Source organism: Ranitomeya imitator, chromosome 8 (genome assembly GCF_032444005.1).
Source record: "Ranitomeya imitator isolate aRanImi1 chromosome 8, aRanImi1.pri, whole genome shotgun sequence".
Classification (NCBI taxonomy): Eukaryota; Metazoa; Chordata; class Amphibia; order Anura; family Dendrobatidae; genus Ranitomeya; species Ranitomeya imitator.
The window spans coordinates 178,888,448-178,901,628 of NC_091289.1; the positions used below are offsets into that span (position 1 = coordinate 178,888,448).

At 44.2% G+C, this 13,181-nt stretch overlaps 2 protein-coding genes across 2 annotated transcripts in view; one reads left to right on the forward strand and one right to left on the reverse strand.

Annotated features, from left to right (window-relative positions):
- Nucleotides 1-13,181, reverse strand: part of DNAI3 (dynein axonemal intermediate chain 3) — a 64,553-nt gene that overhangs the window by 44,870 nt on the left and 6,502 nt on the right. The window contains exon 2 of the mRNA XM_069737987.1: nucleotides 3,551-3,655. Within this exon, the coding sequence (XP_069594088.1) occupies nucleotides 3,551-3,653 (103 nt within the window). The 5' untranslated portion in view covers nucleotides 3,654-3,655. The remainder of the gene's footprint in view (nucleotides 1-3,550; nucleotides 3,656-13,181) is intronic.
- MCOLN3 (mucolipin TRP cation channel 3) overlaps nucleotides 7,863-13,181 on the forward strand; it is a 37,383-nt gene continuing 32,064 nt past the window's right edge. Inside the window, exon 1 of the mRNA XM_069737989.1 lies at nucleotides 7,863-7,979. The gene's annotated coding sequence lies outside the window, so the exon portion shown is untranslated. The remainder of the gene's footprint in view (nucleotides 7,980-13,181) is intronic.

Consider the following 13,181-nt stretch of genomic DNA (forward strand, 5'->3'; position numbering starts at 1 on the left):
CCATTGTTATCTGACTTGTTTGCTCGGATTAAGGGGGCTAGTTGGTTCACTAAGATAGATCTTCGTGGTGCGTATAATCTGGTGAGAATCAGGCAAGGAGATGAATGGAAAACTGCATTTAATACGCCCGAGGGTCATTTTGAGTATCTAGTGATGCCGTTCGGACTTGCCAATGCTCCATCTGTGTTTCAGTCTTTTATGCATGACATCTTCCGTGAGTATCTGGATAAATTCCTGATTGTTTACTTGGATGACATTTTGATCTTCTCAGATGATTGGGAGTCTCATGTGAAGCAGGTCAGAATGGTTTTTCAGGTCCTGCGTGCTAACTCTTTGTTTGTGAAGGGATCAAAGTGTCTCTTCGGTGTGCAGAAAGTTTCATTTTTGGGGTTCATCTTTACCCCTTCTACTATCGAGATGGATCCAGTTAAGGTCCAAGCCATCCAGGATTGGATTCAGCCGACATCTCTGAAAAGTCTGCAAAAGTTCCTGGGTTTTGCTAATTTTTATCGTCGCTTCATCTGTAATTTTTCTAGCATTGCCAAACCATTGACCGATTTGACCAAGAAGGGTGCTGATTTGGTTAATTGGTCTTCTGCTGCTGTGGAAGCTTTTCAGGAGTTGAAGCGTCGTTTTTCTTCTGCCCCTGTGTTGTGTCAGCCAGATGTTTCTCTTCCGTTCCAGGTCGAGGTTGATGCTTCTGAGATTGGAGCAGGGGCTGTTTTGTCGCAGAGAGGTTCTGATTGCTCAGTGATGAAACCATGCGCTTTCTTTTCCAGGAAGTTTTCGCCCGCTGAGCGTAATTATGATGTGGGCAATCGAGAGTTGCTGGCCATGAAGTGGGCATTCGAGGAGTGGCGTCATTGGCTTGAAGGAGCTAAGCATCGCGTGGTGGTATTGACTGATCATAAGAACTTGACTTATCTCGAGTCTGCCAAGCGCTTGAATCCTAGACAGGCCCGTTGGTCGTTATTTTTTGCCCGCTTCGACTTTGTGATTTCGTACCTTCCGGGCTCTAAAAATGTGAAGGCGGATGCTCTGTCTAGGAGTTTTGTGCCCGACTCTCCGGGTTTATCTGAGCCAGCGGGTATCCTCAAGGAAGGAGTCATTGTGTCTGCCATCTCCCCTGATTTGCGGCGGGTGCTGCAAAAATTTCAGGCGAATAAACCTGATCGTTGTCCAGCAGAGAAACTGTTCGTCCCTGATAGGTGGACTAATAAACTTATCTCTGAACTTCATTGTTCGGTGTTGGCTGGTCATCCTGGAATCTTTGGTACCAGAGAGTTAGTGGCTAGATCCTTCTGGTGGCCATCTCTGTCACGGGATGTACGTACTTTTGTGCAGTCCTGTGGGATTTGTGCTAGGGCTAAGCCCTGCTGTTCTCGTGCCAGTGGGTTGCTTTTGCCCTTGCCGGTCCCAAAGAGGCCTTGGACACATATTTCGATGGATTTCATTTCTGACCTTCCCGTTTCTCAAAAGATGTCAGTCATTTGGGTGGTCTGTGATCGCTTTTCTAAAATGGTCCATCTGGTGCCCTTGGCTAAATTGCCTTCCTCCTCTGATTTGGTACCTTTGTTCTTTCAGCATGTGGTTCGGTTGCATGGCATTCCTGAGAATATTGTTTCTGACAGAGGTTCCCAGTTTGTTTCAAGGTTTTGGCGAGCCTTTTGTGGTAGGATGGGCATTGACCTATCCTTTTCCTCGGCTTTCCATCCTCAGACTAATGGCCAGACCGAACGAACCAATCAGACCTTGGAAACATATCTGAGATGTTTTGTTTCTGCAGACCAGGATGATTGGGTGTCCTTTTTGCCGTTGGCTGAGTTCGCCCTTAATAATCGGGCCAGCTCGGCTACCTTGGTTTCTCCATTTTTTTGCAATTCTGGGTTCCATCCTCGTTTCTCTTCAGGACAGGTTGAGTCTTCGGACTGTCCTGGTGTGGATTCTGTGGTGGATAGGTTGCAGCAGATCTGGACTCAGGTAGTGGACAATTTGATCTTGTCCCAGGAGAAAGCTCAACTTTTCGCTAATCGCAGACGCCGTGTGGGTCCCCGACTTCGTGTTGGGGATCTGGTTTGGTTATCTTCTCGTCATATTCCTATGAAGGTTTCCTCTCCTAAATTTAAACCTCGTTTTATTGGTCCGTATAGGATTTCTGAGGTTCTCAATCCTGTGTCTTTTCGTTTGACCCTCCCAGACTCCTTTTCCATACATAATGTACTCCATAGGTCGTTGTTGCGGAGATACGTGGCACCTATGGTTCCATCTGTTGAGCCTCCTGCCCCGGTTTTGGTGGAGGGGGAATTGGAGTATATTGTGGAGAAGATTTTGGATTCTCGTGTTTCTAGACGGAAACTCCAGTATCTGGTTAAATGGAAGGGTTATGCTCAGGAAGATAATTCCTGGGTTTTTGCCTCTGATGTTCATGCTTCCGATCTTGTTCGTGCCTTTCATGCGGCTCATCCTGGTCGGCCTGGGGGCTCTGGTGAGGGTTCGGTGACCCCTCCTCAAGGGGGGGGTACTGTTGTGAATTCTGTGGCTGAATTCACTCCTGTGGTCACAAGGTGTACTGCAGCTTCTGAGCTTCCTCCCTCAGGTGTTCTGGTGAGCTCGTTAACTGCTTCATTACTTAACTCCGCCTGATGCTGCTATCCTTGCTCCTTGTCAATGTTTCAGTGTTGGATCTGAGCTTCTCCTGATTGTTCCTGTGACCTGCTGCTCTGTATAGCTAAGTGCTTTTTGCTTTTTTGTTGCTTTTTTTCTGTCCAGCTTGTCTTTTGTTTTGCTGGAAGCTCTGAGACGCAAAGGGTGTACCGCCGTGCCGTTAGTTCGGCACGGTGGGTTTTTTTTTTGCCCCCTTTGCGTGGTTTTGCTTTAGGGTTTTTTGTAGACTGCAAAGTTCGCTTTACTGTCCTCGCTCTGTCCTAGAATATCGGGCCCCACTTTGCTGAATCTATTTCATCCCTACGTTTTGTCTTTTCATCTTACTCACAGTCATTATATGTGGGGGGCTGCCTTTTCCTTTGGGGAATTTCTCTGGGGCAAGTCAGGCCTATTTTTCTATCTTCAGGCTAGCTAGTTTCTTAGGCTGTGCCGAGTTGCCTAGGTAGTTGTTAGGCGCAATCCACAGCCGCTTTTAGTTGTGTTTAGGATAGGATCAGGTGTGCAGTCTACAGAGTTTCCACGTCTCAGAGCTCGTTCTTGTATTTTTGGGTATTTGTCAGATCACTGTGTGCGCTCTGATCGCTAAGCACACTGTGTTTCTGGATTGCCTTCATAACACCTGTCATTAGCAAACATAACATATGTGTAAGGCTATGTTCACACGCAGCGCAGTCTCACATTATGTGTAAGGCTATGTTCACACTCAGCGTAGTCTCACGTTATGTCTAATTCACATGACATCTCCGCCGTGTGGTCACACTGTGTACAACATGGAACTTTCTTGTTACTCAAAGAGCACAGATGAGCAGAAACCTTTCTGTGACTTCGGTACAATCTACCGCGTAGATGCATGACTTCAATAATGAGACTGTATGAGAAGAGTCACCTGAACGTTTCGCTTTCCGCTCTGCGCTTCCCTTCTTCTTGGTTTTACGAGAGGATGACCTGGAACCTCCAGATGGAGATCGGGATGAATCTCTGTCGGACATGTCTGCGAAACAAGAAGCAATTTGTGAGATGCAAACATACGACATTAGCTTGGAGGCATAATATTATGGATCCATACAGCGCATATCTCTATGGCCAGCCATGCAGCGCTGGGGTCCTGGGCTCAAATCCCACCAAAGAAAAGCATCTGCAAGGAGTCTGCATGTTCTCCCTGTATCCTCGTGGGTTTACTCCGGTTCTCCAGTTTCCCGCCACACTCTATCAAAGCAACCTGGGCTTCCATAACCACTCAGCAGTGTCACAGGCTGATCACCTCCATGCCACGCCGCATTGATGCAGTAATTGATGCCAAAGGAGCCCTGACCAAGTATTGGGTGCATTTACTGAACATACATTTCAGTAGGCCAACATTTCGGATTTTAAAATCATTTTTCAAGCTGGTGTTATAAAATAGTCTAATTTACTGAGATAATGACTTTTTGGGTTCTCATTGGCTGTAAGCCATAATCACCAACATTTACAGAAATAAATAAATACTTGAAATAGATCACTCTGTTTGTAATGATTCTATATAATATATGAGTTTCAATTTTTATATTGAAGAACTGAAATAAATTAACTTTTTGATGATATTTTAATTTTGTGAGAAGCCCCTGTATTTATTAATAGGGGGATAAGCAGCAGTACGGCACCTCTGACACTGCTTAGCCCCAAGGATCAGATGCTTAAAATCCGACATCTCTGAATTGAGTGGACTCACACAAAATTTAGACCAACAGCTCTTCGGTTGCCGGCATGAAATTGAGAAAAATCTAATGTCTTTGGACTTTCCAAAAAAAAAAAAAAAGATGGTGACCTTCTTATTGTTCTTAGTAGTCCGCCCATCTGTCTGGGAGAAACGTGAAAATACTTACCAATATTTACTATATTGGCTTGTTCACATGTTGCAAATTTGTTGCAGATTTTCCGTTGGGATTTAGGGAAATAAAATCCTCAGCGATACATTATTGGATAGTGCTTGTAAATACAAACAATGTTGCCATTCACTGCTTATCACAATTTTCGACTGTTCTTGAGATATTAACACCTTTTTTTTTCGTTTACTTTTTTTCAGCTCGTTGCCTTGTAGACCGGCCGTCGCTGCTAGACAGCAGATCAGGTGCAGCGCTTACAAGCTCTTTCAATTAAGCTTGTAAGCACAGTTTTGTAGCATATAATATGCAAGAAGCAAAAGAGAGCACTCACCATCCAGAGAAAACTTCAGTCTTTATTGTGGCAATAAAACATAGCAAGGTCTTACAGGAGAACGAAAGGTGTCAGGAGACGATGGCCGTTTCGCGCTGCCGCGCTTCTACGGGTCAGTTTTGTAGCTGACCAGGATCGCTGGATCTGTGACCTCTTTATCCCGACCTGCTTGAGCGCAGTGTTTTCTAAATACCAAAGATGATCTGGAATTATTATTATTATTTGGGGAATACACGTATTTACTAAAGAAGCCATGTCAGGAGAGGTGACAGATGATGCCTGTTACAACAGCCTCTCTGGGGACTGGGGGTCCACATGATGTCAGCCCATTAGATGTAATATGGTACCTCCCGCCATCATATACGTACTATATACTATATATTGCCCCTATAGCACAGCAGAGCCGCACAGACACAAAGCTCTGTCCGAACACTAAGAACAGTGGTCACTTTATCTGCAAGTAAACCCTTATTTTTGAGCCATTGAAGCAGAAATGCACCTGGTTGTGCTCGTCACTCAGTAATCACTGGGTCCGGCTTATTTATCAAGCACCTAATGACTAGGGTGACCGCTGTATGCACCAAAAATGTACAAGACAGAAATGCCCCTCCTCCCCCCCCCCCCCCCCGAGTATAGACATCAACAGAGGAAGAACTCGGGATTGAGCTGTAGAATAGCGACAAAAAATGATTAGGAAATTCAATTGTACAAAATATTAACATTTTGGTCCAAAATCTTGGACCTTCATCAGAATGAACACCACTGTTGCGGTAAACCTCTCTTCACGATGATCTTTTGCACACGCTCATTAGATGCTTCAATAGAAAAAATAAGATCAGGATAGAACCATTGCAGCTAATGTACATGTGCTTTTTCCTGAAATAAACCTGAAGAATGAGTATAAAAAAAGTCCTATTGGTCAGAGTTAAAATCCCCTTTAAGTGCTGTAGACAGGCAGTTTCCAATATATTCTTTCCTCCGAGGACACGATATAGAATAATTTGTACTGTACGTAAGTAAAAAACTATGTAAAGGATTTGGAGAAAAATAATTTCATCTCCTGTATGGAGCGTGATGTGTGTTAGTCGGTTGTCTGTAAGCAGAAGTAGAACATACGGTGAATATAGCGGACGCGTAGTGTTCACCAGACTGTGACTTAGCGGTGACTCACATCTGTATATTGGGAAGCTGCAGACAGAAGATGGAAAATACGTGTCGGCTTCACAGCTGCCCAGAAAATGGGGAGAGAGGAAATAGATTCTTACAGCTTATCTATGGGACAAACACAGGGCGAATGTGGATCGTCAAAGCCAATTGTAGAGTAATAAAATATTAATGGTAATCTGCCCCGCTACCTAGTGAACCATATGGCGGTACAATTATATATGGCTGTTATTGACTTCGGTTGTGAAGAATATGTGTTATTCCCCCCCCCCCCTTGGCATTGAAAAGTGTAGACAAGTCTTTGGCCAGTGGTGGACGGGAGGTGATTGCTGGTCTCAGTGGTGGACGGCACGTGAAGTAGGGTCAGGACTTAGGGTTCCTTGGCTCCAACTAGAAAGCACTAAGGTCAGCTTCACACATCCGACAATCACGGTCCGAGTAAGGACAACGATGATCTTCTGACTCCTGGGCAAATATTAGGCTGTAGAGTTCAGGATAAAAGACCTGCGGCCACTTCCCAACATGGCAGTCCATGCTCAGACCATGAATGACAGAAGATCCTGGCCTAAGGGCGAATTCACAAGAAGCAGATTTGATGCACGAACGTCTACAACTTTCCCATTTATCTAGTTAGGACTTGCAGGAATCCATGTGCTCGAGGCCAAAGCATCAAAATCCGGATTGATGGCTCAGTTTGTATTGAGCCTTTTCTGTGCCAAAATTGGTGCGAAAACTCTACATCAACGGACACTTCGAAACAGAAAAAAAAGCCCCATACACAAAAACAGCATCAAAAAGCGGTTTCAGTGGCAGATTATCCTGACAAGAAGAATCCTCGTCAAAAGACTTTTTACGTGGTCTCTTTTAACACATCCATTTGATACACCCTCAATCTCATGTATGAAGAACGGTGTTTTCCAAAAGTTCTTGGTAGCAACTAGACGAGCCATCCCTAAATACCCCCCAGATTAGGCTTCCCCATTCGCATGGAAGAAATGTTGGATAACTGGACCCATTCTGACCGACACGAATATTATCGATGGTCTTAGTACATCATTCAGGAATACACCACAATGTGACTCTTGGGTCTCTGGATCTGATGTTCCATGGTGAGTGCGTTTGGCCAAAGTTCTGTGCAGATTTTCAGCTTGATTCACCCCCTGGTCACTCAGAAATGGTTTTAATAAGTTATTTATTCAAGCGATTTTAAATCCAGCGACCAATGTGACCGTTAGAGTTGAGAATAGATTCGGAATCTGAATTTGCCATATTATTACCCTATTCGTGCCAAATTTATGGTTGATGATCATTTCCGAACATATTCGGTCATTTCTATTCCCATTGACTCCAATGACATTCGGCTGCGATTGGCGAATATTGCAAAAACGATATTCGCCGCCGATCATAATAGGAACCAAATTTTATTTGCTCAACTCTCGTGACAATCTCTGTGTGAACAGACCCTAAGTGATATTTTCCAACATGTGACTCCTCGGATGAATACTTGACGCAGATTTCCCAGATTATTATACCGCCGATACATATAGTCTGACACTGGCACACATTTCCGATCTTCTGCCATTATAGTAAAATACACCACAAAATGCTGTTTACCAACCAATATACATTTGGGTATGGTCCATGGGCATCGTATGCCAGTAAATAAAGTGGAATATGTTGAAAAGTTGCAATTTCATATACACTAGAAAAAAAAAGTCTACCAGCCTGACGGAGGGCAAAACAGTGCAAAATGTAGGGCTCAAGAGCAGATCATACTGTTAGTTACTAATAATTAACCAAACCAGATAACCCTGTGCTCAGCATGTCCTGATCCGGGTGACATTGTGCAACAGAACTGAGATCAGGAGCATACACTGGTGTATACGCTGGCGTCTGCTCCGGCTGCTCCGCGCGGTCACTATGAATATGGGACCAGATCCAAAGGATTCAGCTACAAGGTATAAACACATCTAAGGCCGGTTGATAAGTGGATCTCCAATACTGAACACTACTAGAATACTCTGCAATTAGAATTAAATCATTGTGCATTACACTGGTCCGCTCCGCAGCCATTGATCGGCTACATAGAATCAGATGGGCGGACGGATAGTAGCTCGTTAAGGCATCACGACTGCACTTCTGTGCTAACAGACAGATCGTTAATATGGTTGATCGTTAATATGATTGATCTGTGCGCTTAGGATATCATTGTTCTCAGCAGCGCTACCTAGAACGATGGTTTTTGGCCGAACTTGGAAATCATTTCACCCGACAAACGAGCATTCTGCTTGCTCGTGCTGTGATTGGCGCCCGGTTTACACTGGGACGCTCACGATCGCTGCGACTGGGGACGCACACTTCCTTACAATCTGCCAGTGTAAATGAGGCTGCGTTCACACAATGCAACTACATTGGGGTTTTTTTTTCTCTGCAGCATTTGTGCTACGATATTGGAAAATCCTGGAAAATTGATGTGTTTTTTTTGCTGCAAAAACAGAAGCACGCGGCCTTCTTCACACAACTTTTTCAGCTTATTTACTTTTTTTTTTTTTTTTTTTTTTAAAAAAGCTTTTTGGTGGGAGATAATTTTTTTTCTGAGATTTGTAACATGTACTGTATGTTTCTGCCATGTTAAAAGAACTATGACAAAGCCTATGGAAAAAAAAATACAGAAAAAGATGCCATAGATGCCAGAAAAAAAAAATGTTGTGTATGTAAAAGTTTCACTTGCAGGGAATCTGTCAGCAGGTTTTAGCTTTGTAATCTGCATGCAGCATGATTTAGGGGCAAAAATCTTGTTTCCATACAGGGCTTCTAGGTACAGTTTTCACAGAATTGCTGTTTTCTCTGCTACAGGTGTAGCAGTGCTCAGAATGCTGAGCTCTGTATAACCCTGCCCACAACACTGATTGGCTGCTTCTTGTGTACACGGCACATTGTTAGAAAGCTGCCAATCAGGGGTAGGGGCAGGATTATAAAGATTAGCCGGACTGTCTGGCACTGGACACATAGTCCTTTAATGATAATCTCCTGCTGATAAAACATTAATTGTATTGAGACTACTAATAAGTGACGCATTTCTGGAATCAGACTCTGTTACCCTATATAATGCTAATATTAATTAGCAACGACCTGCTGACAGATTTGATTAATATCCTATACCCTTGCTATCACCAGCATTTTTTTAATGTAAAATGACGAAAGAGTATGCAGTCTTACAGGAGCTCAGATACAAGAGCTTCTCACTAAATTAGAATATCATCAAAAAGTCAATGAAAACCCAAAAGTAATTATCTCAGTAAATTAGAATGCTTTATAACACCAGCTTGAAAAATGATTTTAAAATCCGAAAATGTTGTCCTACTGAAATGTATGTTCAGTAAATGCACTCAATACTTGGTCGTGGCTCCTTTGGCATCAATTACTGCATCAATGCGGCATGGCATGGAGGCGATCAGCCTGTGGTACTGCTGAGGGGTTATGGAAGCCCAGGTTACTTTGATAGAAGCCTTCAGCTCATCTGCGTTGTTTGGTCTGGTGTCTCTCATCTTCCTCTTGGCAATACTCCACATATTCTCTATGGGGTTAAGGTCAGGCGAGTTTGCTGCCAATCAAGTTCAGTGATACTGTTGTTTGTAAACCAGGTATTGGTACTTTTGGCAGTGTGGACAGCAGATGACATGGCTCCACAAACCATCACTGATTGTGGAGACTTCACACCAGACCTCCAGCAGCTTGGATTGTGGCCTCCACTCTTCCTCCAGACTCTGGGACCTTGATTTCCAAATGAAATGCAGAATTTACTTTCCTCGTTAAGCAACACTTTGGACCACTGACAACAGTCCAGTTCTTTTTCTCCTTGGCCCAGGTAAGATGCTTCTAGCGGTGTCTATTGGCCATGAGTGGCTGACACAAGGAATGTGACACTTGTAGCCCATGTCCTGGAGACATCTTTGTGTGGTGGCTCTTGATGCAATGACTCCAGCAGCAGTCCACTCCTTGTGAATCTCCCACAAATTTTTGAATGGCCTTTTCTTGACAATCCTTTCACGGCTGCGGTTATCCCGGTTGCTTGTGCACCTTTTTCTACCACACTTTTTCCTTCCACTCAACTTTCCATTAATATGCGTGGATACATCCCTCTGTGAACAGCCAGCTTCTTTAGCAATAACCTTTAGTGGCTTCCCCTCCTTGTGGAGTGTGTCAATGACTGCCTTCTGGACATCTGTCAGGTCAGCAGTCTTCCCCATGATTGTGGAGCTACTGAAACAGACTAAGGGACCTTTTTAAATGCTTAGTAAGCCTTTGCAGGTGTTTTTGTTAATTATACTAATTTACTGAGATACTGACTTTTGGGTTTTCATTGGCTGTAAGCCATAATCATCAACGTTAACAGAAATAAACACATGAAATAGATCAATCTGTGTGTAATGACTCTATATAATATATGAGATTCACTTTTTATATTGAAGAACTGAAATAAATTAACTTTTGTATGATATTCTAATTAGAAGCACTTGTAATTTTTCTGTCTCTTTAAGGCTGGTTTCATATTTGCAGTTGAATCTGCAGCGTATCGTCCACAAACGCATGCAAAAACGCCTGCAAACGCATAATAACGCAGCATTTTCTATCTGCATCATCTTACGCATGACGGCAATAAAAACGCAGCGTTTGAATGCGTTTGCATGCGTTTTTGCATGCGTTTGCACTTTTTATGCGCATGCATTTGATATTTCCAGGAGGGCGTATCTCAATGGGCGTATCTAAATCAGTTCCTGGACATGCGCAGTCCGAAGTGCGCAAGCGCATCAAACACATGCGTACGCAAAGGCATGTGTATGCATGTGTTTCCATAGATAGCAATGCGATTTTTTTTTTAACGCACTCATCTGCATGCGCATGCCTGCGCATACTTGACGGAAATTTGCCGCCTCAAAAATTGCAACATGGTGCGTTGGCAGCGCCCCGCAGCACACTGAAAAAACGCATGCGTAAGCAAGCGCGGGTGAACGCATGCACCTGCGTCTACAATGTTAAAGATAGGAAATCAAGACACATGCAGATGTATGCATCAGAAACGCTGCGGACACAACCGCAAATGTGAAACCAGCCTAAGACGTTAATTTTTCATGTACCCACTATAGTCTTCGTAGCTGTTCACAGATTCAGAATATTTTATTGTCGGCACCAAAAAATGGAGACAAGTCTTATCTTCGGCCAAAATAAATATCAAACTCTTCCATTCAAATCACTGGGTTAGCAAAAAAAAAATTAATGGACACCATCCACGTGTCATCTGAGTGCTGTCTATTAATGGATAATTTATTTACAAAAATGGACATTTTAGTGAGGCATTACTGCGTTATATAAGTAGCGCGATGCTTTTGCATCATCACTATGAACTCCAATCCTCTAGTTTATCGGCATTACAAAGTGTTCACTGGATGCCCGGGATTCAAGAATTGATTTGATTATTTATTAACATGGTTGCTTCATGTGTCTGACAAGCTGCGGTGGAAGCAAAGGGAGAAGCAATGTTTGTTGGCGCAGGGATGAAAAAGCAATTGTGAAATATGAAGTCCAGGGACAGAAAGCCAAAATGTGCCCGTGTGCTGCTACTGAGGATCAATGGGTCACTGCACAGCTAATGTCTATGAATCATCATCTACTGACCCAGCACTCATGGACATAACTACAGTGGGTGCAAATGTTCCAGCTGCACCGGGGAACTGGAGCCTGGCGGGGCCCAAAAGGTCCGATGATCCATAAGAGAATAACAATACTATTAAAGACCCGTCATAGTAGGGTGTCACGGGGGTCCTTTTCCGGTATCACACAATCAACAGAGCAAGAGAATAGTGAGCAACTCCAAGACCTTTATTTAGGCAAAAATATGAAAGGTCCATACACAAAGGGGGCTTCATCGGCCAGGGCTGCAGCTCTATCCACGGTAGACAGCGTGCGCTCCCGGACCCATTCCCGTACCTCTGCGGGGCACTTGGCAAGAAATTGTTCTATAAGGAAAGCCTGTATAACATCTTCCACAGTAAAGGCGCTTTCTGCTTCCAGCCATCTCCGACATGCCTGGGACATCTTATGTGCATACATCCTAAACGATCCCTCCGTAATGCATGGGAGGTCTCGGAACTTGGCCCTATATGAGTCTGGGGTGATAGCATGGTAATCCAGGATAGTCTGCTTTACAATGTTATAATCCCGATTCTGCTGTGCGTCAATGGTTCGGTAAGCCTCCACCAGGCTACCGTTCAGGAGTCCCACTAACAAACGCATCCAGCCAGAGTGGGGCACCTCCATCACAGCACACTCCTGCTCAAAGTCCTTGAAGAACCCGTCCACATCTCCGGAAGCCTCATCAAATGGCTTAAACTCTGTCCTGGTGATCTGTACAGGCTCTCGGATCGTTGGGTTTACATTCCACATCACATTACTCCCTCTTTCCAGCTCCATTGATTCTTGTCTCCGCTGTGCCCGGCGGGCAGCCTCCTCCTTGTACTCCTGAGAGACGCCTGGGCCCAGAACCGCCATCTCTTCTTCGTACCACACCACCAACTGTTTTTTTGGGGTGGGGGTCCTCGTCTCCAGTGCTCGTCCTTCAGACATATGGGAGGAGGTGGCCGGGCTGGCACCCACCAGTAGGTCAATTAAGGCCTCTTTAGTCAGTCCCTGGTAGTTCAGGCCCAGGTCTCTGACTCTCTCCTGTAAACTGGATACAGTCCAATCTCTGTACTCACTCTGTGGGTGGTTCTCCATTTGGTTACACTCTGTTGATCCCACTGCTTGCCACCAGTTGTTACGGGGTCCTTCTCCGGTACACACTATCAACAGAGCCAGCGAAGAGTGAACAATCCCAAGACTTTTATTTGGGCAAAAGTACAAAAGGTCCATATACGATCCACCACACAAAGGATAAAATAGTCCAGAACACGAATGCAGTTCAGTAACAGGATAAAAGTCCAACAATCCAGCAGACAGAGGATCACATAGTCCATATACTCTTCTTTCTCTCTAAGATGCTGTGAACACATCATCATTCCACACAGGACTGATCTGTGTCTCACCTCCCTGATATTTTAAGTCTCCCTCCTCATTCACAGGTCAGGAGGGGGAAGGTCTCAGGGGTTCATTGTTTCAACAAG